Source organism: Pristiophorus japonicus, chromosome 8 (assembly GCF_044704955.1).
Source record: "Pristiophorus japonicus isolate sPriJap1 chromosome 8, sPriJap1.hap1, whole genome shotgun sequence".
NCBI classification, from domain to species: Eukaryota; Metazoa; Chordata; class Chondrichthyes; family Pristiophoridae; genus Pristiophorus; species Pristiophorus japonicus.
Genome location: NC_091984.1, coordinates 230805015 through 230831811, shown reverse-complemented (window position 1 = coordinate 230831811; position 26797 = coordinate 230805015). Strand labels below are relative to the sequence as shown.

Sequence of the window (26797 nt, the reverse complement as noted above, 5' to 3'; positions counted from 1 at the left end):
CGAGAAACGATAAAGCACTTTATAAATAAACGGTTGCTCTTTCTTTGTGAGTTCAGGAATTTTTTGAATGCTGTGAGGCTGTCACACTGGCCATAAGGAAAGGAAGATCATGCATTTATATAGCGCCTTTCACAACCTCAGGACCGAAAGTGCTTCATGACCAACAAGTACTTTTCGAAATGTAGTTACGGCCGTAATATGGGGAAATGCGTGTGCCAATTTCTGGACAGCAGTTTGATATATGACCAGATAATTTGTTTTATAGCAATGTTGGCTGAGCAATATATATTGGCCAGGACACTGGGAGAAGTTATGAGAACATAAGAAATAGGCCCTAAGGCCCCTTGAACCTGCTTCGCCATTTGATGGCTGATCCAATCATGGACTCAGGTCCACTTCCCTGCCTGCTCCCCATAACCCCTTATTCCCATAAGAACTCCCCATCTCATCTTTGAATAATGTCACCAGACGGTGCAAATGCGAAAGACAGCTCCGCCTTTGGTACTGCACTGAAGTGTTCGCCTGATTTACGTACTCAGGTCTATGGCATGGAACTCGGGACCTTCTGACTGAACCAAGGCTGACACCTCAATAATAAGACCCCTCCGTGTTATTTCCACTGAAGCCGCCTTGCACGGACTCCCATCATCTGTGCTTTGGTCTCGCGTGCAGTCTTTTCCCAACTCGGAACTATTCCTTCAGTGGCCCAAGTGCTGAGACTCAGTCATGCAACACATTCCCTGCCCATTACTTCCCCATGTTGTAATGCACTCTGTTATTTGTAAACAGAGCACTTCACATTAGTTCAGTATTAGCTACTATGTCCTCCCATTTGATGCCCATTATATGTTTTGCACCATATGTTCCACAGGAAGAAATTCAAATTCCAAGCAGTTTATTTTAAAATTGTGTTTTAGCACTTAATTCTGATTTCCTCATGTATGTCAATTACAGCAAGATCTTTTCCGTAATCATTCATGATCAGTGCCCTGGTAACTCCACCTTGTGTGCAGATTTTTCGGTCATTCTTTTCAAAGAAACGTCAAGAAAAATGCCTGTGGAACGTAATTAAGCCCTGCAATATCCAGTACAAATTAAATTGCGGGGCTCTCTTTGCACTGGGCGAAGCGAGCACTGTTGACTAGCTTGGGTATCTAAGCACGTGTCTGTATAAAGTCAACATCTGCTCGGTGTTTGTACAAATTAAAAGCCACAGAAAAATACAACTTGCTCTTGAAATGCTTTGGGGCCCCTTTACCTGTTAATTGTCTTTAGAGTCAGCAATTGGATTGGGAATTGGAAAATCAATGGTGCAGTTTTTAGCTTTCGTTGGTGTGAGCTCCCAACAACTTGCTGTGTAAATGATTGTCCGTTCATCTCACCTCTGGTTCTTATTTATAGGACCTGACCTACACCTTCATAAGAAATAGGAGCAGGAGCAGGCCATTTGGCCCCACGAGCCTGGTCCGCCATTTAATAAGATCATGGCTGATCTGATCATGGACTCAGCTCCACTTCGCTGCCCGCTCCCCATAACCCTTTATTCTCTTAGCGCTCGAAAATCTGTCTATCTCCGCCTTAAATATATTCAATGGCACAGCCTCCACAGCTCTCTGTGGCAGAGATTTCCACAGATTTACATAGAAACATAGAAAATAGGTACAGGTGTAGGCCATTCGGCCCTTCGAGCCTGCACCACCATTCAATATGATCATGGCATTATGATCAACTCTCTGAGAGAAGAAATTCCTCCTTATCTCAGTTTTAAATGGGCAGCCCTTATTCTGAGATTATGTCCGCTAGTTTTAGTTTCCCCTATGAATGGAAACATTCTCTCTGCATCCATCTTGTCGAGCCCCCTCATTATCTGATATGTTTTGATAAGATCACCTCTCATTCTTCTGAACTCCAATGAGTAGAGGCTCAACCTATCTTCATTAGTCAAGCCCCTCATCTCCGGAATCAACCTAGTGAACCTTCTCTGAACAGCCTCCAATGCAAGTATATCCTTCCTTAAATACAGAGATCAAAACTGTATGCAGTACTCTAGGTGTGGTCTCACCAATACCCTGTACAGTTGTAGCAGGACTTCTCTGCTTTTATACTCTATCCCCCTTGCAATAAAGGCCAACATTCCATTTGCCTTCCTGATTACTTGCTGTACCTGCATACTCACTTTTTGTGCTTAGTTTCATGCACAAGGACCCCCAGGTCCCTCTGTACTGCAGCACTTTGCAATGTTTCTCCTTTTAAATTATAATTTGCTTTCCAATTTTTTCTGCCAAAGTGAATAACCTCACATTTTCCCACATTATATTCCATCTGCCAAATATTTGCCCACGCACTTAGCCTGTCTATATCCCTTTGCAGATTTCTTGTGTCCTCACAATTTGCTCTTCCACCCATCTTTGTATCATCAGCAAACTTGTCTACATTATATTCGGTCCCTTCATCCAAGTCATTAATATAGATTGTAAATAGTTGAGACCCCAGCACCGATCCCTGCGGCACCCCATTAGTTACTGTTTGCCAACCAGAAAATAACCCATTTATCCCGACTCTCTGTTTTCTGTTAGTTAACCAATCCTCTATCCATGCTAATATATTGGAGCAGAAATTGCGGCCTCCCCAGGTCCGGACGGAATGTGTACGGACCCGGGAAGGCATCGCAAAAGCCGGTTTTCAGGGCGCGATGCACATGTGCCGAAAACTGGCTTTTCCGATCTGTCCAGCTGTGGCTTGACAGATCCTGCGTATCCCCGCAGCCAGGATATTTGCAAGGGCAAGATTGCGGTATTTGCTCATCTCTTGTCCAGCGAATGTCCTGAAAACTCTTGCGCCTGGTAAAAACAAGTGCATAGCCTACGTAAGAGTTTTAAAACATACAAAAACATGTAAAAACAAAATTTTAAAAACACATTTTAATGTTAAAAACCCTGGCCAGTAAGATAAGTTTATTTTTAACCCTAATTATAAAACTTTAAAAGAAATCGGAAAAATATATTTTTTTCTAAGACATTTATTAACTTTAATTTCAATTAATTTTAATTAGGTGAGGTGCGTTTTTAATTTTTTATTGTGGTGTTTAGTGTGTTTTTTTTCTCTCGTTAATAGCAATGAGAACTCGTAGATACGGAGTTCTCCTAGCTATTAATGTGAATGCTGTGGAATACTTTACCTGATTGGTTGTACAGTCACATGTGACTGCACCGTTTGCGTGGGAACCTGGAGGACGGGAGCGCGCTCCGCAACGCGGGAAGAGAAGGCCTCCCCACCGGAATCCCAGGCGCCTGCGGGACCACCAGGTAACTACGTAAAAATTCTCCGGTCGGAGGCGTTCATTCGTAAGAAGCCTCCGACCAGAATATCAGGGCCATTACCCGTGAACGTTTATCTTGTGCAGTAACTTTTAATGTGACTCCTTATCGAATGCCTTCTGAAAATCCAAATCCACATTCACTGGTTCCCCCTTATCCACCCTGCTCGTTACATCCTCAAAGAACTCCAACAGATTTGTCAAACATGATTTCCCTTTCATAAAACCATGCTGACTCTGCTTGATTGAATCATGCTTTTCCAAATGTCCTGCTACTGCTTCCTTAATAATGGACTCCAGCATTTTCCCAACAACAGATGTTAGGCTAACTGGTCTATAGCTTCCTGCTTTCTGTCTGCCTCCTTTTTTAAATAGGGGCGTTACATTTGCAGTTTTCCAATCCACTGGAACCTCCCCAAAATCCAGGGAATTTTGGTAGATTACAACCAATGCATCCACTATCTCTGCAGCCACTTCTTTTAAGACCCTAGCATGCAAGCTATCAGGTCCAGGGGACTTGTCCGCCTTTAGTCCCATTATTTTACCGAGTATTACTTACTTCTTTAGTGATAGCGATTGTATTAAGTTCCTCCCTCCCTATAGTCCCTTGATTATCCACTATTGGGATGTTTTTAGTGTCTTCTACCGTGAAGACCGATATAAAATATTTGTTCAAAGTCTCTGCCATTTCCCTGTTCCCATTATTACTTCCCCAGTCTCATCCTCTAAGGGACCAACATTTACTTTGGCCGCTCTTTTCCTTTTTATGTACCTGTAGAAACTCTTACTATCTGTTTTTATATTTCGTGCTAGTTTGCTTTCATAATCTATCTTCCCCCTCATTATTTTTTTAGTTGTTTCTTGCTAGCTTTTAAAAGTTTCCCAATCCTCTGGCCTCCCACTAGTCTTGGCTACATTTTGTATGCCCTTGTTTTCAATTTGATACCATCCCTTATTTCCTTAGTTAGCCACGGATGTTATCCCTTCTCATTGGAACATATTTTTATTGAGCGTTATGAAATATCTCCTTAAATGTCTGCCGCTGCTCATCAACCGTCCCACACATTAATCTATTTTCCCAGTCCACTTTAGCCAACTCTACCTTCATACCTTTGTAGTCTCCTTTGTTTAAGCATAGGACACTGGTTTGAGATCCAACTGAATTTGAAATTCAACCATGCTATGGTCATTCCTAGAGGATCCCTTTACTGGGAGATCGTTTAGTAATCCTGTCTCATTACACAGTACCAGATCCAGGATAGCCTGCTCTCTGGTTGGTCTGCAACGTCCTATTCAAGGAAACTATCCCGGATATACTCTATGAACTCTTCCTCAAGACTACCCTGGCTAATTTGCTTTGTCCAATCAATACGAAGGTTAAAATCGGCCATGATTATTGCCGTTCCTTTTTTACAAGCCTCCATTATTTCTTGATTTATACTCCGTCCAACAGTGTAACTACTGTTAGGGGGCCTTTCGATTACTTTTTCCCCTTATTATTCCTTATCATCACCCAAACTGATTCTACATCTTGATCTTCTGAGCCAATATCATTTCTCACTACCGCACTGATCTCATCCTCATGCTAAACTGCTCCAGTCGGAGGCATCCATATATCTGAAATTCAGCGGCGGAACCCGTCTGGCTCAGAAACTCCCACCACTTTTTTGAGCCAGACTCCTCCTGTGGTAAGAACATAAGAACTAGGAGCAGGAGTCGGCCATTCAGCTCCTCGATTCCGCCATTGAATAAGATCACAGCTGATCTTCTATCTCAACTCCTTTCCTGCGCTATCGCCATATCTCTTGATTCCCGTAATATTCAAAAATCTATCGATCTTTGTTTTGAATATACACAACGACTGAGCATCTACAACCCTCTGGGGTAGTGAATTCCAAAGATTCACCACCCTCTGAGTCAAGAAGTTTCTCCTCATCTCAGTCCTAAATGAGCGATCCCTTATTCTGAGACTGTGACCCCTGGTTCTAGACACCCCAGCCCGGGGGAACATCCTCCCTGCATCTACCCTGTCAAGCCCTGTAAGAATTTTGTATGTTTCAATGAGATCACTTCTCATTCTTCTAAACTCTAGAGAATATCGGCCGAATCTGCTCAAACTCTCCTCATAGGACAATCCCCCCATCCCAGGAATCAGTCTGATGAGCCTTCGTTGCACTCCCTCAATGGCAAGTATATCCTTCCTTAGGTAAGGAGAGCAAAACTGTACACTAGACTCCAGGTGTGATCTCACCAAGGCCCGATATAATTGCAATAAGATGTCATTTTAGCTAAGCTAGTTGAGGAACCTACTGGACAATTTTATGTGCCGTCTCCTGTGGGTATACTGTGTAATATGTGAAGGGATTAGTTGCAGCCCCTGCCTACCAACCTGCCATCAGTTTCAACAGTTTCACGTCAAGTTCAGACTAATTGATAAACCTGCACAGCAAGGGAGTCATTGCCCACTTCCTCCAGATTAAAGATTTTTAGTACCGTTCTGCATGGGGATAGTGCAGGAAAGTGAAGTTGTGGTAGAAGATCGGCCTTGGGGAAACTAAAACTGGGGGACATAGTCTCAGAATAAGGGGTCGCCCATTTAAAACTTGAGATGAGGAGGAATTTCTTCTGAGGATTGTAAATCTATGGAATTCTCTGCCCCAGAGAGCTGTGGAGGCTGGGTCTTTGAATATATTTAAGGCGGAGATTGATTTTTGAGCGATGAGGGAATAAAGGGTTATGGGGAGCGGGCAGGGAAGTGGAGCTGAGACCATGATCAGATCAGCCATAATTTTATTCAATGGCGGAGCAGGCTCGAGGGGCCAGGTGGCCTACTCCTGCTCCTAATTCTTATGAAGTTGTAAGTCAGATCCAGAGATGAGATGAGTTAATTTACACAGCGAGTTGTGATCTGGAGGAAGTAGATTCAGTCATAACTGTCAAAAGGGACTTGGGTAAATACTTGAAGGGAGAACAATTTACAGGGGCATGTGGACAGGGCAGGGGAGTGGGACTAATTGGATAGCTCTACCAAAGAGCTGGCACAGGCATGATGGGCTGAATGGCCTCCCACGCTGTATCATTCTCGATGTCCGATTTAAAAGCTCTGATTTTTTTCGGGCAAACTCTGGCCTTCAATCAGCTGTTCAATCAGCCCTTCTTCACACCTCATCAAGGTGCAGTTACCTTGGTTACTCTCACTTGCGTTTTTAATCAGCCCCCGGAGCGAAAGTTGCCTTTACAACTACTGAGGTTGTCAGTGCAATGTAAAAGTACTCTGTGGGCAGTTGGCATAGTAAGTTACAGTATGAAGCAACCTATTTTGGTTTTACCGTCTACTAAGTATAACCCGTAAAACCCAAATAGGTTGCTTGTAATAGGTTCATTGTAAATAACACGTAGTTATCGAGATTGCACTTTCAGGCATCCTGAACCCTTGAGATTTGGGATGTGTGGCTCAGTGAGTAGTACTCTCGACTCTGAGTCAGAAGGTTGTGGGTTCGAGTCCACTCCAGAGACTTGAGCACAAAAGTCTAAGCTGATACTCCAGAGCAGTGCTGAGGGAGTGCTGCACTGTTGGAGGTGCCGTGTTTTGGATGAGACATTATCATAGAATTATAGCGGCCGAAATTGAAAGTCCTGCCAACTTGGCGGTTTCCCCATTTTTTTCGGCGCTCTCCCCTCCGTGGGAGATTGGTGAGGCCCTCACGCCGGCGGTTTGGAAGAATCGCTGGGGTGTGTTCGCCGGTGTGCAAAGCCGAAAAAAGTCCTCCCGCCCAAGGTTCAGCCGAGCGGTCCTCCGCCCCTGCAGGAGAAAAGACTGCCGCGTGGGAGCAGGCCTTACCTGGACGGTAGGTATGAAGACCTGCAAGAAAAGGTAAGTGAGATTTCTTTAACTTCTTTTGCAGCGATTGTGTGTTAAAGGATCCTCTGAAGGACCCTTTGTTATTTGTTATTTTGTGAACTTTTTTTTTGTGCGTTCCCCCCCCTCCCTAGACCCGACTCCAGCCTTGGTGTAACTTTCTCCAGTATTCCATTTGCCGCCCAGAATCCCCCCCACCGCCCTCTACCACCCAGAATCACCGTGTAATGCCCATTTTTGCTGCCAGGTGCTTTTTTCCCTCCTTTTTTGACCAAAGTTCCACCCAAAGTACAGTCAGGATCTTAGCGGTCTTTTCGACAGTAAATGGGCAGAATTTGCCGTTGTTCAATTTCGCCATCATAGAAATTTACACCACAGAAGTAGGCCAATTTGGCCCATCGTGTCCAGGCCAGCCGACCAAGAGCTGTCGAGCCTAATCCCACTTTCCAGCTCTTGGTCCTTAATCCGAGGCCCTGTCTGCTTGCTCGGAGGAACATAAAAGATCCTAAGGCAGTATTTTGAAGAAGAGCAGTTGAGTTATCCCCGGTGTCCTGGCCAATGTTTATCCGTCAATCAACATCACTAAAGCAGATTATCTGGTCATTATCACATTGCTCTTTGTGGGAGCTTGCTGTGCGCAAATTGGCTGCCACGTTTCCTACATGGCAACAGTGACTACACTTCAAAAAGTACTTCTTGGGCTGAAATCGCTTTGGGATGTCTGGTGGTCATGAAAGGTGCTAATTTCAACCTCCATTAAATATATCTTTGCAAAGATACCGTTTATTATCAACCAGCAGGTTAAAATGTGCTGTAAATAAATTTCTGTTGCTCCTGACCTCTGATTTGACCATTTTGTCATTTTCATCAACTTTTTAAAATGGCTATTCATGGCATATCTTACAGGTTGGTTAAATTAATCACAGTTGTAAGCATTATTTTCTGTGGTATGTTTATAAAATGGTGAGAATTATATAGTGATACGGACTGACTGCTGCCAACGAACCGGAAGCTGCACAGAAGAATTCTGCGCATAAATACTCGAAACCACATCAACTTTTAATTTTTTTTTTCCAGTTTTGGCAGATCACTTCTGCCCGACACACAAATGTTAACTTTCTCTCTCGGCTCAGTTCGTCGGGGCATAAATGTTAATTCAACTTTTAATTTTAATTTTCTTCTCCTGCCGTGGCTCAGGTCTGCAGCAGCGATCAAACTTTTAGTTTTTATTTTCTTCAGTTCAGCAACAGCGATCTCTCTTCCCCACCCCCTCCCCTCCTTTCTCTCCCACCAATCTGAGGGAGGTCCGATGAGAACAACCCAAAAAAACCACGAACTGCCCATGTGCAACGACTTTATTTCATTGGCAGCAGTCGTGTCCATAGTGAAAAGTATGTCACACATGCATGGGAACTTGCAAAGAAGTTGCCTGTTACAGAGGCTCAAACATTGAGGTTTCAACTCTTTGAGACTTTAATGGAACTTCAACAAATCCCAGGCAACATGTTTACGGTATGGTAGATACGCTGGGCAGGCCACATAGTTCGCATGCTAGACACGAGACTCCCAAGGCAAGTGCTCTATGCGGAGCTCCTTCTTCACGGCAAACGAGCCAAAGGTGGGCAGCGGAAACGTTACAAGGACACCCTCAAAGCCTCCCTGATAAAGTGCGACATCACCACTGACGCCTGGGAATCCCTGGCCAAAGACCGCCTGGTGGAGAAAGTGCATCCGGGAGGGCGTTGAGCACTTTGAGTCTCAAAGCCGAGAGCGTGCAGAAATCAAGCGCAGGCAACGGAAGGAGCGTGCGGAAAACCAGTCCCACCCACCCCTTCCCTCAACGACTATCTGTCCCACCTGTGACAGAGTCTGTGGCTCTCGTAGTGGACTGTTCAGCCACCAAAGAACTCACTTCAGGAGTGGAAGCAAGTCTTCCTCGATTCTGAGGGACTACCTATGATGATGATACGATAAATTTATTTTGTACCGAAGCTGAAGTTAGATATTGGCGATAACATGTTGAGAGAAAAGAGTCATATGTCAGTGTTAATTGAAATTCCTTTGTTTCAGGCTTCAAGCAGTGCGGGCAATTTGGGAGTTCTTATTCCAGTCATTGCAGTGGTAAGTATCTATTGAAAGTCTTCAACCAAATCCGTGCATTTTATGTCTTTTTTTTGTAAGAGGTGTGCATGTGCTACAAACTGCATACCAATGGATGTGGGCGAGGTTTAGGCTGTACCTACATACAGAAGGTATATTTAATTTTAATTACTATCAAAATTAGAATACATTAAAACATCACCCCTACTAAAAATGCCCATGGTATTAGATTTGCGTCATTAATAAACAAAGACCAGCACACATTTCCACAAGAGAGCAGTTTTGTGGTTATTGGGATAATATAAGTGCTGTTGAATTAGCAAATGGTTTTGGGATGTTGGGTTTGAGATGCCTTGTTGGAGGAAGTCAGCATCGCTACCAGTGCGAGTGTGACCTGATCAAGAAATAGTTACTGGCAAAAATAAGCACAACACAGAAATGCTGTGTCTGTCAGCGTTGTTTGCTGTATGTAATCGGGATGAGAGAAATGGATGTTGCATATATAGAATCTTAGAAATTTACAGCACGGAAGGAGGCCATTTTGGCACCGGCCGACAAAGAGCTATCCAACCTGATCCTACTTTCCAGCTCCTGGTCCGTAGCCCTGTAGGTTACGGCACTTCAAGTGCACATCCAAGCATTTTTTAAATGTGGTGAGGGTTTCTGCCTCTACCAGCCTTTCAGGCAGTGAGTTCCAGACCCCCACCACCCTCTGGGTGAAGACATTACCCTTTCCTCTAAACCTCCTAATAATGACTTTAAATCTATGAACCCTGGTTGTTGACCCCTCTGCTAAGGGATATTTCCTATCCACTCTATCCAGGCCCCTCATAATTTTACACACTTGCATATAACTGGAGATTGTTATTTTAAAAATAGCATGCTTTGTACCAGAGCAGTAGTTCTAATGTTTCTCTGTTCTGTAAATTCTGCCTGGATTGTTTGGATATTTGCAGAGTTGGTGGGTTAGATTTTACGTAGAAAGTAAATGTTTAATCTTGTAGAACAAATAAAAAGAGCAAGAGTTACTGTTCTTCTCTCTCTGTTGCAACTTTTGTCAGTCATTGACCTGGTGAGTAAACCTGTTTAGTGAGGAAAGCTTTCAGCATGAAAAAGACTTTTACATCACACAATACACCTCTCTTTGAATTATTGTCCATGAGTGCACATACACTTCAAGTTTAGCGTCTGTGCAAAGCAGGTTGAACTTCACACTGATGCTTAAACACGTGTCGTATAAATCCAGTGGTGAAGCCTCAACTGACTCCAGAGTGGAACCGAGGGAGACCCCCTTCCCCCTCCCCCCCCCCCCCCCCAACACCCCAGGGTGTTGGGTTGGGCCCAGACTTCTGATTCAGGCTACGTTTAGCAAAGCCAATTTGGCAGCCATTTTTCAAGCAGCAATCCATGTTGATTTATTTTTTGAGAATGGTGGTTGGGAGAGAAATGTTAGGTAGGATAGTTGGAGAATCTGCTCTTGTTAAGTAGTGCCATAAGATCATTTTCATCCACCCAAACCACCAGAAGAATTGTCCTATTCAAAGCACGGCACCTCCCAACAATCGTGGATAAGGGGTCGGCCATTTAGGACCGAGACAAGGAGAAACTTCTTCACTCAGAGAATTGTGAGCCTGTGGAATTCTCTACCACAGAAAGTCGTTGAGGTCAGTTCGTTAGATATATTCAAAAGGGAGTTAGATGTGGCCCTTACGGCTAAAGGGATCAAGGGGTATGGAGAGAAAGCAGGAGTGGGGTACTGAAGTTGCATGATCAGCCATGATCATATTGAATGGAGGTGCAGGCTCGAAGGGCCGAATGGCCTACTCCTGCACCTATTTTCTATGTTTCTATGTTTACTCCTTCAGTTCTACAAGGGATTGTCGACCCAGGTTATACATTGAAACTTAGTATTGGGATTAAACCTAAAAACATTAGGCAGAGGCGAAAGTTCAAACCACTCAGTCAAGCCGCCCACCCTTGGGTGTAACAGCGAAACGGATCGGGTGAAAATACAACCTCGGGAGAAAAAAGTTGAAGGACAAGGATTTTTTTTTAAATTTGGTTTGACAGCTTCTTTCATGAAACAATGCTCATTTGTTTACAGTTGTTTCATTCTGTTACCAAATTTTATTTTAATATCATTTCTTTTGGAAAAACTTGTCCTATTTATTGGCAGCTTTATACTTTTCTTCCGTTGGTCGTTAGTTGTTCTGCGGGTTTATCACTCGGCCCATGTACAGCAGACATTCGGTGCGGTGCTCATATATGAGAAATAAGAAGGGTCTGTTGACGGTAAATTCATTCTGCGAGGAAAGGGGCATAAAGCCAACCGTCGTCATGGATGCTGCTGTCGTTCCTTCTTCATTCACTGTTATTGAACCTTGGTGTTTGAACTGAAAGGATTGAAACATAAGCGATCATATTAAATACTGAGGACGGATTGATCAGTTACCTCAACTCTAATCAGAACAAACTTGTATTTAAGACCCAAACAAACTGCATTCTGTCAGCATTAGGATGTTTGGTGCCGGGTACAGTAACATAGTGGTTATGTTACTGGACGAGTAATCCAGAGGCCTACACTAGTAATCTGGGGGGACATGAATTAAAGGTCCCACCGCGGCGGCAGCTGTGGAATATAAATTCAAAGACATTAAATAAATCTGGAATCAAAAAGCTAGTATCAGTAACTGTGACCATGAAACTACTGGATCACTAATGTCCCTTAGGGAAGGAAATCTGCTGTCCTTACCCGGTCTGGCCTACATATGACTCCAGCCCCACAGCAATGTGGTTGACTCTTTAACTGACTTGTGCCATACTTGTATTCAAGAATGGGGCTCACCACCAACTTCTCAAGGACGATTAGGGATGGGCAATAAATGCTGGCTTTGTGAGTTAGGACACGGACAGCCAAGTTTGGATCACCTCCAGTTTACGTAGGGTAGAATGTGGGGGCCAGCCAGGAGTGCGTTGGAATCGTCAAGTCTAGAGGTAACAAAGGCATGGATGAGGGTTTCAGCAGCGGATGAGCTGAGGCAAGGGTGGAGACGGGCAATTAAACACAATCCCACTACAGTGATTCTAGATCCTAATAATTTCATTTGTTAACTTTTTTTATTATTACCATGTTAAAAGTATGAAGCTTCTGTTGCATTATGCTGAAAACATAATCTAAATGCTACACCATTCAACCAAGTGAACTATTTCATTGCTGGAGTTTGCATGAATTTTTTTTACTCGAATAATTGCATTTTTAGTCAGTGGAACAATACTTTTCTTGGAGAAAATTTAAAACGAATGGATGATAAACAGAAAATAAAGCCAACAGGGGGTTTAAATGGTTTGCGTTGTTTATGTAGCTACTAAATAGAGTTAATAAATTCAGTTAGTTTCATATGGCTACAACCAATGCTCCCTGTAATTCTTTTTGGGTGCGTGGCCCCTTTAAATGGCCGGGCGGCCCATCCAAATGTTCGTGCATGCACGGTTATTTCAGTTGAAAAGCTGATGAGCGAGAGCGAGTAGAAAATTCACAAACTCCACCAAGAGAACATTGTTTACAACTACAACAACAACAGCAATAACTTGTGTTTGTAAAGCACATTTTATGAATGGTTTGGAGAGGGTATACGTGGAGAGAATATTTCCACTTGTGGGAGAAGCCAAAACTAAGGACTGTAAATACAAGGTAGTGACTAATAACTTCAGTAGGGAAGTGGTTGAGGCAAATAGCTTAGATGCTTTCAAAATGAAACGGGACGCGTACGTGAGAGAAAAGGGAATCGAGAGATATGCTGAAAGGCTGCGATGAGGTGGATGAAATGGGGGGGAGACTCATGTGGTGGAAAAGCAATGTGTGAGGAGGACACAAAAAATCTGCAAAAGGACATAGACGGGCTAAGTGAGTGGGCAAAAATTTGGCAGATGGAGTAAATGTTGGAAAGTGTGAGGTCGTGCACTTTGGCAGAAAAAAAAATCAAAGAGCAAGTTATTATTTAAATGGAGAAAGATTGCAAAGTGCCACAGTACGGCGGGACCTGGGGGTACTTGTGCATGAAACACAAAAGGATAGTATGCAGATACAGCAAGTGATCAGGAAGGCCAATGGTATCTTGGCCTTTATTGCAAAGGGAATGGAGTATAAAAGCAGGAAAGTCTTGCTACAGCTGTACAGGGTATTGGTGAGACCACACCTGGAATACTGCGTGCAGCTTTGGTTTCCATATTTAAGAAAGGATATACTTGCTTTGGAGGCAGTTCAGAGAAGGTTCACTAGGTTGATTCCGGAGATGAGGGGGTTGACTTATGAGGAAAGGTTGAGCAGGTTGGGCCTCTACTCATTGGAATTCAGAAGAATGAGAAGTGATCTTATCGAAACATATAAGATTATATGAGGGAGCTTGACAAGGTGGATGCAGAGAGGATGTTTCCACTGATAGGGGAGACTAGAACTAGAGGGCGTGATCTTAGAATAAGGGCCGCCCATTTAAAACAGAGATGAGGACACATTTTTTCTCTGAGGGTTGTAAATCTGTGGAAGTCGCTGCCTTCGAGAGCTGTGGAAGTTGGGACATTGAATAAATTTAAGATAGAAATAGACAGTTTCTTAACCGATAAGGGGTTATGGGGAGCAGGCAGGGAAGTGGAGCTGAGTTCTTGATCAGATCAGCCATGATCTTATTGAATGGCGGAGCAGACTCGAGGGGCCGTATGGCCTCCTACTGCTCCTATTTCTTATGTTATTATAAACACCAGTACAGACTAGTTGGTCCAAGCGGCCTGTCTCTGTAATTTGTCCCAAAGCGCTTCAACGGAGTGTTAACAAAATTTGACACCGACCCACATAGGATAGATGACCAAAAACTTGTTCAAAGAAGTAGGTTTTAAGGAGCATCTTAAAGAAGGAGAGAGAGGCGCAGAGGTTTAGGCTAGGTATCTTTACTGATGGGAAGGAGAAGAAACAAGGGCTTTGTTGGGTTTACTTTGAGTTTACAGTGTTTATAGTTGTGAAATACAACACTGGATGTAATTTTGGTCATTTCAGTATTGTGACTTTAATTGAGGGTCTAAATAATTGATGGGGAAGTGGTATTTCAATCCTTCCAATTGTGGGTTTTGAAGCCATGTGGGGTTCAAGCCAAGATCTTCCTTAAATTTGTAAATCTCTTCACCTTTTTAAAATGTTGTCTTTCACCGAGAAACACAAGCTATAGTGAAACTGCAAACAACACGAAAGCAAATCTTATCCTTCATGGCCCATCGCTGCCCGAAGGGAGCTGGTTTTGGTCTATCACAGGCCCAAACAATATCGCTTTCTAACCAGGTTAATCTTTTTCCAGCACCTCAATGAAACTTTCTGTGCGATTAGCCTAATCTGATGAGTGCTGCGATCTAAGTACTCCTACTGTCCTGCAAGAATTAGAGCTTACTGCCGGTATGTGGCCATCTTATTCAGTCTGCACATATGTGTTGGTGGTGTATGTGCACAAGGGGGAACTCTTACCAGGTTAATGCTCAGGTTGTCCTGAGTTGATATTCCAGTAAAGTCTGCTCCTCCTTGGAAAGGTAATGTCAATCCCAAAGTCTTCAAGTATGGTACCAGGTCATAGTGCTTCACCAGATTGAATCTGGGGAGCACCACTTTTCTTGTTCTTTTTAAGATAAACAGAAAAAGAAATTACTACAACAACAACAACTTGTACTTATATAGTGTCTTTAACGTAGTGAAACGTTCCAAGGGGCTTCACAGGAGAATTGTGTTGTGTTCATACTCTATTTGGTTGTTGCAGCTCACAAGACGTGCATTAGGACCCTGCGGGAGCTAATCAGAGTTGCTGTATTCATTCTGGTTCATGCTGGTTTGGGACACTATTTTTGGGTTGTATAAAAGCACAGTTAAGTTAAGTTACATTACTCCTGGCTCAGTTTGTCAATTATTTATATGTACACAACTTAATTTGGCGACGGAGAGGAATCAAATTAACCACCCTACCCCCCTCCCACACCTTTCCTCTCCACACCCGGGGACTCTCCAATCCTGCGGCCGAGATGGATAAAAAGCTTTTCTACGTACATCACAGCGAATGGGTTAGACGGCAACAACGTAACACCAGCTCGCCTCCGTGCAATACTTATCCACTGCCTCGGCACCAAAGGCCAATGCATCTTTGACCACATCGAAGACATGGAGTCCTACGGTAAGCGCCCTAGAGAACTATTTTGGGTCAAAGAAAGGTATCGTGATGAAGAGATACCAATTTCGTAAAAGGGGGCAAGGGAAAGATGAACCAATCAAACAGTACATCATTTCATTTATTGAACTGGCTGCTATGTGCCACTTTGGAGCACTCACAGGGGAAATGATCAGGGAACAAATTATTGAGTAAACAACAATCCCCTGCATTCGGGAACGCTTGCTAATGGAGGATGACAAATTATCATTGGACAAATCAGTGCTTTCCGATTCAGATATAGATCAGATCCCCTGCTCCCCCTGTGCAGCAGACTTCAGCTACAGCCCATGTGCAAGGCATTCGTCCAAAGTGGAAATCAAAGCAGAGACCCAGGGCTAGTAATAAGCCATCCACTACGGATTGCGGGCTTAACTTCCACTGCTTTAACTGTGGGGACAAATCACACTCAGCAAAGAGTCCTAACTGCCCTGCACGTGGGAAGAAATGCTCTACATGTGTTAAAATGAACCATTTTGCTAGTGTCTGTTGCTCATTGCAGCATATTTGACATGTGAACAACCCCGATAGTGATAAACCCAGTATGGTTTATAACTTTAGTGACATTTCGCACATTGGTTCGGGCAAATTCAAGGAATGTAAGGTAAACATTGATGGCACGCCCTGCTGCCTCCTCATTGATCTTGGAGCCACAGTCTCCATATTGAGCGAGGCTGTGTACGAATCCCACTTCACGCACTGTCAACTGCAGCCCGCAACTTCCACTCTACATGCATATTCCGACTCCAAAATTGAGGTGCTTGGGGGTCATATCTGACCCGATATACTACAAGGACATAACATTGGAGAACTTTTCCTTTTACGTCGCAAAAGGATGTAGCCTCATGGGTGTTGACCTTTTTGACAAGCTTGGGTTCAAAGTTTACGACCCAACGGGCACATCTGTGTACACGGTGGACTTTGACAAGCAGTATCCCATAATCTTCACAGGGTTTGGAATGGCAACAAAATTTTGCCATCGTCCCTGCGTGGACCCTTGTGTCAAACTGGGTAGGCAGCGACTTTGCCGTCTCCGATTCACGACCAAGTATCCATGGAATTAACACGAATCTCTGAATCATTGAGAGCATCGACTTCTCACCCTGGATTTCGAACTGAGTCATTGCTTGGTGTAAAAATGGGGAGATCCGCCTATACATCGACCTGAAAGCGGTCAACAAGGCCATCATCCCCGACAAGTACCCTCTTCCTACCATCGACGAATTGTCTTCAGAATTCCACGGCTCAATAGTTTTTACGAAACTCGACATGCGCCGCAGTTACCTGCAAACTGCTTACGGCATTCACGACACGTGATGGTCTGTATCAGTATCGACGCATGCCCTACAGACTATCTTCTGCACCGTGCATTTCAGTAGATTGTCACTACTATGCTAGCAGGCATAGAGGGGGAGCCCTCAATCTGCTTGATGATATTGTCGTCCATGGACGGACAATGGAAGAACATGGCCAGCGACTTCACGCAGTTATGGCTAGACTTGCTACACATAACATCACACTTAATGCCGATAAGTGCACTTTCGCTGCTGGAGAAATAAACTTTCTGGGCTACAGAGTCACAGCACAAGGACGCGATCCAGCGAATGCAGGAAGCTACCAACGTCAAGTTATGCAGGAGGCTACCAACTTTCATCATTCCTCAGCACTTACAACTTCTATCTGAAGTTCGTCCTGCGATACGCGCACATTGCCAAACCACTTCTCAAGTTGTTGCGCAAGGACGTCCCTTGGGAACGGATAGATTCCCAGGCTTAGGCATTCAACACGCTCAAGGAAAAAAATCACATCCCCTCCTATCCTCGCGCACTTTGATCCGAATGCCACTACGTATGTCACCACGGATGCACCAGGCACCGTCATGGGTGCTGTGCTCTTGCAGTGGATTGTTGGCCTGGAACGCCCAGTCGCCTTCACCTCTCGCACGCTCTCGTCTGCAGAACGTAAATACTCTACAGGGGAACGCGAAGCACTCGCTTGCATCTACGCATGTGAACGCTGGCACATATACCTCTATGGCAGGAAGTTTACCCTCCGTACGGATCACCAAGCGCTAACTCCGCTACTCGCTACAACTGGATCTGGGCGCAGACCACTACGAATCAGCCGATGGTTAGATCGCCTTCATCAGTATAACTTTGATGTTCAGTACATTGCTGGCAGTCGCAACCACGTAGCTGACATGCTCAGCCACTCGACACCTGTTTCGGACTCTGGTGCTGACTTGTTCACAGGTGATGACGACATATCACATCGATCATCGCTCAGTGCATCAGAAACCTTGTCTCCTGCGACAAATCACAGAGTGATGCTACGTTCCAGCATGTGAGCCACTTCCTCCAGACTGAGTGGCCTAAGCAAATTCCGAGAAGAGCTGAAAACCTTCCACAGACTTTGCGATGAATTTTCCGTTTGAAACGATGGCTGCCTAGCTTGTGGTGATAGAGCAGTAATTCCCAAGTCGCTTCAACAGCGCGTTATCTCATTGGCACACAATGGATACCCTGGCATTGTACGCATGAAGCAGAGATGTCATGATTCAGGATGGTGGCCCGGGATTGACACTCACATCGAAGAGTTTGTCTCACACTGAGAAGCATGTAGTCTGAACGAAAAGGCCACAAACATCCAACCAGCGCCAATGAAGCCCATTCCATAGCCACAAAGACCATGGCAACAACTTCAGTTGGATATCTTCGTTCCAGTTGACGCAGCTCCATATCACCAGCTTTTCCTTGTAGTACATGACCTGCATTCCAAATGGCCCGAAATCGCTACAAAAAGTTCAGTGACCTCATCAATGATCGTCAATATTATGCAGCGTATGTTCACGAGGTGGAGCCTGCCAGAGGTCATAATCACTGACGATGGACCACAGTTTGTGTCCGACCAGTTCGCCGATTTCCTCACTCGCCATGCTATCGAGCATCGCCTTACTGCTCGGTACAATCCTCAAAGCAACGGAGGTGTTGAGTATTTCAACCGCGTCATCAAAGAGGGTTTGAAAGCCAACCTCAAGCCCCAACTGAAGAACGGAGATTGGGTCAGATTGGATAAGCTTGCATCTTCACTTTCGCCTCCAAAACAGATCGGATGAAAGTTCAACCATCGCACCTACGAGCTCAATGATGGAATTCGATGGAACGCTCGTAGACTGATCCCAACTCACAGGCCAACAGACCAGCTGGATGGAACAAAGGCACCGCTGTGTTTCCCAACCGATAACCTCGATTAAACACCGCAAGCTCCACGTCAGTCTCAGCGTATTAGAAGACAACCTGGCTATTTCAAGGACTTTGTACATCGACTGTGGTTTTAAAAAGGGGTGAAATATGTTGTGTTCATACTCTGTTTGGTTGTTTCAGCTCACAGGACAGGCATTAGGATCCTGCGGGAGCTATTCACAGTTGTTGTATTCATTCTGGTTCATGCCGGTTTGGGACACCATTTTGGGTTGTATAAAAGCACAGATAAGTTAAGTTACATTACTCCTGGCTCAGTTTGTTAGTTATTTACGCGTGCACAACATAATGAGATAAAGAATTAATGTTCTAAAGTGATTTTAAATGAAATTGTAACACGCTACATAGTTTCTTTGTTTGAGTTTGAGTACAAAGTTTGAGTGCCTCTGTTAATCTTATCTCCACTTTTATGGTACTTTAATTGCTGAAATGTTAATTGAGAAGAAACAAAAATCTGATTCAATATTTGTGTAAATAATTTCAAAATCATGATGGGTCTGGACAGAGTAGATAGAGAGAAACTGTTCCCATTGGCGGAAGGGTCGAGAACCAGAGGACACAGATTTCAGGTGATTGGCAAAAGAAGCAAAGGTGATGTAAGAAAAAGCTTTCTTGCGCAGCGAGTGGTTAAGATTGGGAATGCATTGCCTGCAAGGGAGTTGGAGGAAAATCCATTTTATCTTTCAAAAGGGAGTTGGATAAGTACCCGAAGGAAAAAAAAATTCAGGGCTACGGGGATAGGGCGGGGGAGTGGGACTAGCTGAGAGTCGGCAAGGGCCAAATGACTGCCTTCCATGCTGTAAGGTATAGCAGAGGCAGATGCAGAATAAAGCTACTCCAGCTTTGCACCAACAACTGCCAAGGCCCCCGACTGAAGGGGACCCTCGGCCCTCGGGGAATAGCATTTCCCACGCCTGCCATCCTATAGTTCCTCTGAAAGAGCTGGTCAGTGAGTGTCAAATTATCCCTTGTGAAAGTGTGCCTTGTCCTTTTCTTTGCTCAGGTCCTAGCACAAAATGACCTTATCAAATGTTCACATTCCCTCGATCTCTTAATATGGCGAATTGCCCCATAAAATAAATTGAGTATTGGAGCAGGCTTTTATTTGTGGCATATGTAGGATTCCTGAAATGCAGACTTTGTCATATAGACATATGGAAAATTAAGACGTGCAAAGCTCGGTTACTCCATCCAGACATGCACCATCAAGCCCCCCCATGACCAGTTTAGGATCTGACTCCCGAAAGCAATTTGAAGTAAGCTCCAGGAGACTGCAATAACTGATATCCATAATTACAGCTCCCCCTCGCTTAACTTCCGCAACTTGAGCGGCCCGTGATTCTTGGCAACTCATCCAACTCTTCCCTTTGAAGAACTGCGATGGATCCATACTTGCCAAAAGTTTGGTAATCTATTCCAGAGGTCGCTGACTCTTTTTTTAAAAAAAAACAACTATTTCCCGGCATCTAACTTAACTCTGTTTTCATATTTTAAGCTGATGCCCCTTAATCCTTTCACCCGTATCTATCTCAAATAATATATCTGCATGAACAGAATCTGTTCCCTTCATCCTTGTAAAATCTTCAATCATGTCTCCTTGAAGTCTGCACTTCTCCAATGAAAATTGCCTCAATTCCCTGAGCATTTAGAATCGTAGAATGATACGGCACAGAAAGAGGCGAATCAGCCCCGTCGTACCTGTGCCGGCTCTTGGAAAGAGCGATCCAATTAGTCCTGATAGCGCAGCAATTTTTTTCCTTTTCAAGTATTTATCCAATTCCCTTTTGAAAGTTATCTGCTTCCACCGCCCTTTCAGGCAGTGCATTCCATATCACAACAAATTGCTGTGCAAGCATTTTTTGCCTCATGTTGCCTCTGTTACCGACCCTTCTGCCAGTGGAAACGGTTGCTCCTTATTATCAAAACCTTTCAAGATTATGAACACCTCTATTAAATCTCCACTTAACCTTCTCTAAAAGAGAGCAACCCCACTTTCTCGAGTCGCCACGTAACACAAATCTTTCATCCCTGGTGGTATTCTAGTAAATCTCCTCTGCACCTTCTCCAATAATCCTGATAGTTAAGAGCTCCAAGACTAGTTATTAGTTCGGTAACTTCCTTTGGGCCTTCTCTGGGGCCTCCATATCCTTGGCCATGTAAGAGGACCAAAGCTTTACGCGGTATTCCAGATAGGGCCTTGTACATGGCAACTGTTGTATTTCATGTTTAATATTGAATTGACCTAGCTATACACCCGAACGCCCTATTCCCTTTGACTAGTTGTGCGTGTTGAGTGTTTTGTTGAATATGAATGGAATGCAAGAGAAGCTGTGCCATTCCTTAGATTTTATCTTTTACTGACAATAAATTGACTTAACTGCCTTCAACAGCACTCTAGTGTCTGCTGTGGCTCAGCGCGTAGCACTCTCTCTTCTTCAGAAGGTTGTAGTTTCAAGTCACATTCCAGGGACTTGAGCACAAAAAAATCCAGGCTGATACTCCCAGTACAGTGCTGAGGGAGCGCTGCACTGTCGGAGGTGCCGTCTTTCGGGTGAGACGTTAAACCGAGGCCCCGTCTGCTCTCTCAAATGGACGTAAAAGATCCCACAGCACTATTTCGAAGAAGAGCAGGAGGAGTTATCCTCCTGACCAATATTTATCTCTCAATCAACATAACTGAACCAGATTATCTGGTCATTATCACATTGCTGTTTGTGGGAGCTTGCTGTGCGCAAATTGGCTGCCGCGTTTCCCACATTACAACAGTGACGACACTCCAAAAGTACTTCATTGGCTGTAAAGTGCTTTGAGACGTCCGGTGGTCGTGAAAGGCACTATATAAATGCAAGTCTTTTTTTCATTTACACAACCTCATTTCTTTAATGAAAAGCAATTCCAGTGCCTTAACAAATTTAAAGTGACTGAATGTTATATAATGGTCTCACTAACTCCCTTGGTCAAAGTGAAGATTTCCTGCTCTGCCAAAGCAAGCTCTACCTGAATTCCACCCAAAATAAGACAACAGCATTAAAACAGCTCCTGAAATTCAAACAGGACAAACCAATGAGTAAGAAACGTTAAGTGCAAATGCTACAGGATGCTTGGGCTTCGAGGGCCATGTTGCCAGGACCCACGGCCCGCATGTGGCCCATATTTTTGACGCCCTTCGTGCAGTGCCGTGCAGAATAGTGAGCACGTGATGTACAGCCTCATCAATTTTCTTGCTGAAGTTAATTCTCTGCTGAAAGTAACTGGATTGAATTCATTACAATTTCTGTAAATCTGTAGAAATTTTACAAGCATTCGGGCGCTTATAAACACTTAATAAAAAGGGATCTTTGTAGAGGAGAGAGTGAGGTAGATCACTTAAATCCACACCACTTTTAATCTAAAAGCAAAATACTGCGGATGCTGGAATCTGAAATAAAAACAGAAAATGCTGGAAACACTCAGCGGGTCAGGCAGCATCTGTGGGGAGAGAAACAGAGTTAACGTTTCAGGTCTGTGACCCTTCGTCAGAACTGGCAATAGTTCGAGATGTGACAGATATTTAAGGAAGTGCAGGGGCACTGAAAGGGGGATGGGGGGGGAAGGAAAGAACAAAAGGGAAGGTCAGTGATCGGGTGGAAGGCAGGAGCGATTTGAGAGACAAAAGGGATGGTTGGCCATATTGAGATGGTAATGGCAGAAGTTAGGAAACAAAACATGAGTCTAGATAGGATGTAAATGGCGGAATAATTACCAGCTGCCACGGGAAACAGAGAAAAATAATAATAAAAGGAGGGCGGTAGGGGGGGGTTTGTTTAAAAAATAAAGGGAGGAAAGGGAACAAAATGGGGGCAGAGGTTATGGTCTGAAATTCTTGAACTTCATATTGAGTCCAGAAGGCTTTTCATCCAGTCTTGTGTGCCAGTGCACAGCTTGTGTGTGTTTTTTTTTCTCTATTTTGCTGAAGTCCATTTCTCATGGACTCTTTAAGCTGTAAATAGTATCGCTGCGTGCAACATGTACCTGTTGGTCATGCTTTTTAACCACTTCACCACCACCTCCGACATCAGATGCTTTTCAACAGCCCTCATGCCAGTGAATTTGCGGGGCATCACGATCAGCATGCTGATGTTCCCCACGTAGGGCAGCTGGAGAACGTCGCAATCGAGCTCGTGGTCTGCCGCAGCCAGGAAGTTCCCCTTTGTTTGCATCATCGGCACTCTCACCGTCTCCTTTTCGTTCAGCCAGAACGAACCTCTGTACGTCTTTTCGGTTGGAAATTTAGTTTCCCAAGTCCCTGTTTATCCGGAGGGGGAGAAATAAAATGTCACAACAGCAGATTCTTTACGTTTGGGCTCAGGATTTCAGATTTTACAACGCCATTATACTCTCCATCTTGTTTGCAGAGAGGTGAGCTCTGCATAATTGAATATTATACAGTTTAAAGCTTTTAATATATTTTCCCTATTTCCACCTCCGTAACATTGCCCGTCTCTGTCACTGCCTCAGCTAATCCGCTGCTGAAACCCTCATCCATGCCATTGTTACCTCCTAGACTTGACTATTTCAACGCACTCTTGGCTGGCCTCCCACATTCTACCCTACGGTAACTGGAGGTAATCCAAAACTCAGCTGCCCGTGTCCTAACAAGTCCCGCTCACCCATCACCCCCCCCTGCACATTGATCTACATTGACTTCCGATTAAGCAATGCCTCGATTTCAAAATTCTCATCCTATTTGTTCAAATCCCTCCATGACCTCTCTAATCTCCTCCAGCCCTACAACTCCCTGAGATGTCTGTGCTCCTCTAATTCTACCCACTTGAGCATCCCTGATTATACCATTGGTGACCATGCCTTCTGTTGCCTGGGCCCCAAGCTCTGGAACACCTTGCCTAAACCCCTCTGCCTCTCTAGCTCCCTTTCCTCCTTCAAGATGCTCTTTAAAACCTACCTCTTTGACCACTTGCGCTAATTCCTATTTATGCGGCTCGGTGTCAAATTTTTATCTCATAATACTCCTGTGAAGCATCTTGAAATGTTTCACTACATTAAAGGCGCTATATAAATACAAGTTGTTGTTATAAGTAATGTTTTTAAAAAAGGCCTGAGGGACATGGGCAATTGTATGCTAAATAACTGAAGCTCGATAATCATGAGTAGCACACTTGCGAGTTTAAAATATTGATCCTTTTCAAGAGTTCAATCAACCACTGACTGCAACTTCTCAATTTCATAGCTCTCTCTTTTTTTGTTGTTGCTCCTTTTGAAATCCTGAACGATTGGCTGATGTCTGAACCAAAATAGGCCATTCACCCCCTTGAGCCTTTTCCGCTGGCCATTTGAAATGCTCATTTCACTAAGGAAATCAAATTTCCAAAACACTGGGAATATCTATCCTTTCCTTTAGGACAGTTAATTTTGTTTGTTTTATTCGTAAGCGAATGCAGTGAAATGCTGTGCGCTAGATTTTATCTTGGCCAATGTGTTAGATTAGCCCTACTTTAAGGAGAGGAAGGGTGCGTTCAACATAAAATACTCCCTTTCGCGATTGGTTTAATCTGACATTGTTTAAGCGCATCATGATTATGTTTTTCTTCAATTCATTCACGGGATGTGTGGCGTCGCTGGGAAGTCGAGCATTTATTGCCCATCCCTAACTGCCCTCGAGAAGGTGGTGGCACTGGCCATGCAAAGCCACACAAAGATTCAGTGGGAATGAGGGACTGGAAGCAGGAACAGATTCCCCTCCAGAGGCACAGCTCTCTCCTCTCTTACCAATGATGTACGTAGAGGCTGCTTGTTGGCTTTCACCAACTGCGCCATCTCATGTTGTGCGGTATTGATATGCGGGTCTGTCATATGTCATTCCTTTGTCCGCTGCATGTTACCTCCACTGTTGTAATAGCAATGGGAATTTCATGACGCGAATATTATGCAATTGCATGACTGCTGTCTTTAAACCAAGGATGTTTCTGCCATTTTTGCAGGAGTCCCAGAATTTAGCACGGCAGATAATAAAATAGTGACACTGATGACTCTGCCTCCTAGTTGCTGGATTCTAAAATAATTCTTTTTACTAAAGCAAAATTAAGATTTAGATGGATTTATTGTGGGCACAGTGGTCCTCATGCATATTTGTGACTTAAATTCAAGTGATTTGAACTCCACAATGGAATTTTAACTTAGAAAAATTATGATGAGATTAGAGTGCAGTTATGAATGATCTTAATTGTACATGAATAGGTTTAGTATGTACGTTGTTGAGATGAATGACGTTTACTGTACCACCAAGTGCAATGAGGTGACGATACAGTCTTGCTTTGAATTGAGAAGCCATGTGCTAGCTGAATTTGTAACTAAATGGATTTACCTTTCAAGTACAAGCAGTTCAGAATCATGATGAGAGTTTGTGGGTCGATCGTTTTGAAGGCTTCCTTAATCAGTCCTTTGGTGAGCTTCAAAATGCGTTGGTTTATTTTACTGATCAATATTGGGTCGGAAAAGTTGACTGACTGGGGCTCGGCAAAGTAATAGGTTTTCATGTTTTGCGTAAAGTTGCCCAGAATCTCTGTCTCCTGCCGGACAAACAAGCCGTTAGCAGCCTGGAGAGTGTAGCCAAAGTTATGGCGAAAGAGGCGGTGGGTGAGCCTGCGAAAGAGATTATGAACGGTCATCGTATCGTATTTTACACTTGCATTTACAAAATCCGCAAAACCAAGTGCGTGGAATAGCTGCCGATGGGTTTCGTGCCTTGCGCCTAAAGAAACCATGCCCAGGGTGATTGAAATGCCGACGGGAGCTAGCAATATGTTGTCTGATTGATCAGCAGCATTCCTGATGTTTCTATAAAGACCAAAAGCAAAGTTTGCGTTGACGGTGTTCAAGCGTTGAATCCTGGTTTTGCCGTGGAATAACTTCAGTAGCTTGGCTCTTTTGGCCTTGGGGTCTGCAGGTTCAAACTCCGTGTCGTCCATTTCTGATTCGCTCTCTATCTCATCAATTTCATCAATGTAATCATCATCCTCCTCTGCCAGTAGCCTATCAAAATCCAGGTAGTCATCATCCTCCTCTCCTTCTGGAAGGAGATCTTGCGTTAAGGTATTATCTTTATGGAATTGTATTTGGAGACTTTCAATGTCGGGGTCCTCGCTGTCCAAACTGGTTCGAGGCATTATTGGTTCGCCTGTTGCCTCTGCGTTGAAGTGAACATCTAAAGGCTTAACTCCACAAAACGTAGGCACTGGGACTAGGTAGGCACTCAGCATGAGGAGTAGGAACCTCATTTTAGAGATTTGCTGCTGTTGGTGTCAAATGGGAGAAATTAGTCATTCAGTGAAATAATGAGAGTGACTGCAAGCATTAAGGTGCAGGTTGGCATGCTAATATATTTTATACAGCACTTAAGTGCTTCACCTGTTACTGTAAGCATAGACTATTTTCCCCAATCGTCTTGGGTAATCCTTGCCACTGGACCAAGACCTAGCTCTGTCAAGCCCTTGTGGTGGCTGGTGTGCAATGGCCACCACAAGTTTAAAAAAAATCTACATACAGGCATCTTCCACCCTTCAAGATCTAGTTCGGGACCTGGAATATTCATTGAAACATCTGTGAACTCATCCGTTTTTGGCGAGGCAGCAAGTCATCCTCGTTTCGAGGGACTGCCTATGATGATGATGAGACTGTTTTAAGCGTACTGTGCCCGCACTGATTTAACTGTAGATAATGTAAAATATACCTAAACTTCTTGAAGAAATTAGCTGACTTTGGAAGTTATACCATATTGTAGTATTGATATTACCCATCTGACTATTTTTTGAATGACATAGAAACATAGAAATTAGGTGCAGGAGTAGGCCATTCGGCCCTTCGAGCCTGCACCGCCATTCAATAAGATCATGGCTGATCATTCAACCTCAGTACCCCTTTCCTGCTTTCTCTCCCTACCCCTTTGTAAATGGTCACAGGGTTTATCATTTATTCTCACAAACAGTTACGAATGACAGACCTAAAATTGTCATTTAACACACTTTATTATCTC

The 26797-nt window shown here is 43.9% G+C and overlaps 2 protein-coding genes across 3 annotated transcripts in view; one reads left to right on the top strand and one right to left on the bottom strand.

Moving 5' to 3' along the window:
* Window positions 1-26797, top strand: part of pi4kab (phosphatidylinositol 4-kinase, catalytic, alpha b) — a 230214-nt gene that overhangs the window by 69635 nt on the left and 133782 nt on the right. For both annotated transcript variants that reach the window (XM_070888050.1, XM_070888049.1), the window contains exon 19: window positions 9246-9296. In XM_070888050.1, the coding sequence (XP_070744151.1) occupies window positions 9246-9296 (51 nt within the window). The remainder of the gene's footprint in view (window positions 1-9245; window positions 9297-26797) is intronic.
* Window positions 11477-26042, bottom strand: serpind1 (serpin peptidase inhibitor, clade D (heparin cofactor), member 1). Its single transcript, XM_070886400.1, has 4 exons — window positions 25130-26042; window positions 22780-23053; window positions 14782-14929; window positions 11477-11668 (listed from the first exon to the last, which is right to left on the bottom strand). The coding sequence occupies exons 1-4, from the start codon at window positions 26040-26042 to the stop codon at window positions 11477-11479; spliced, it is 1527 nt and encodes a 508-aa protein (XP_070742501.1).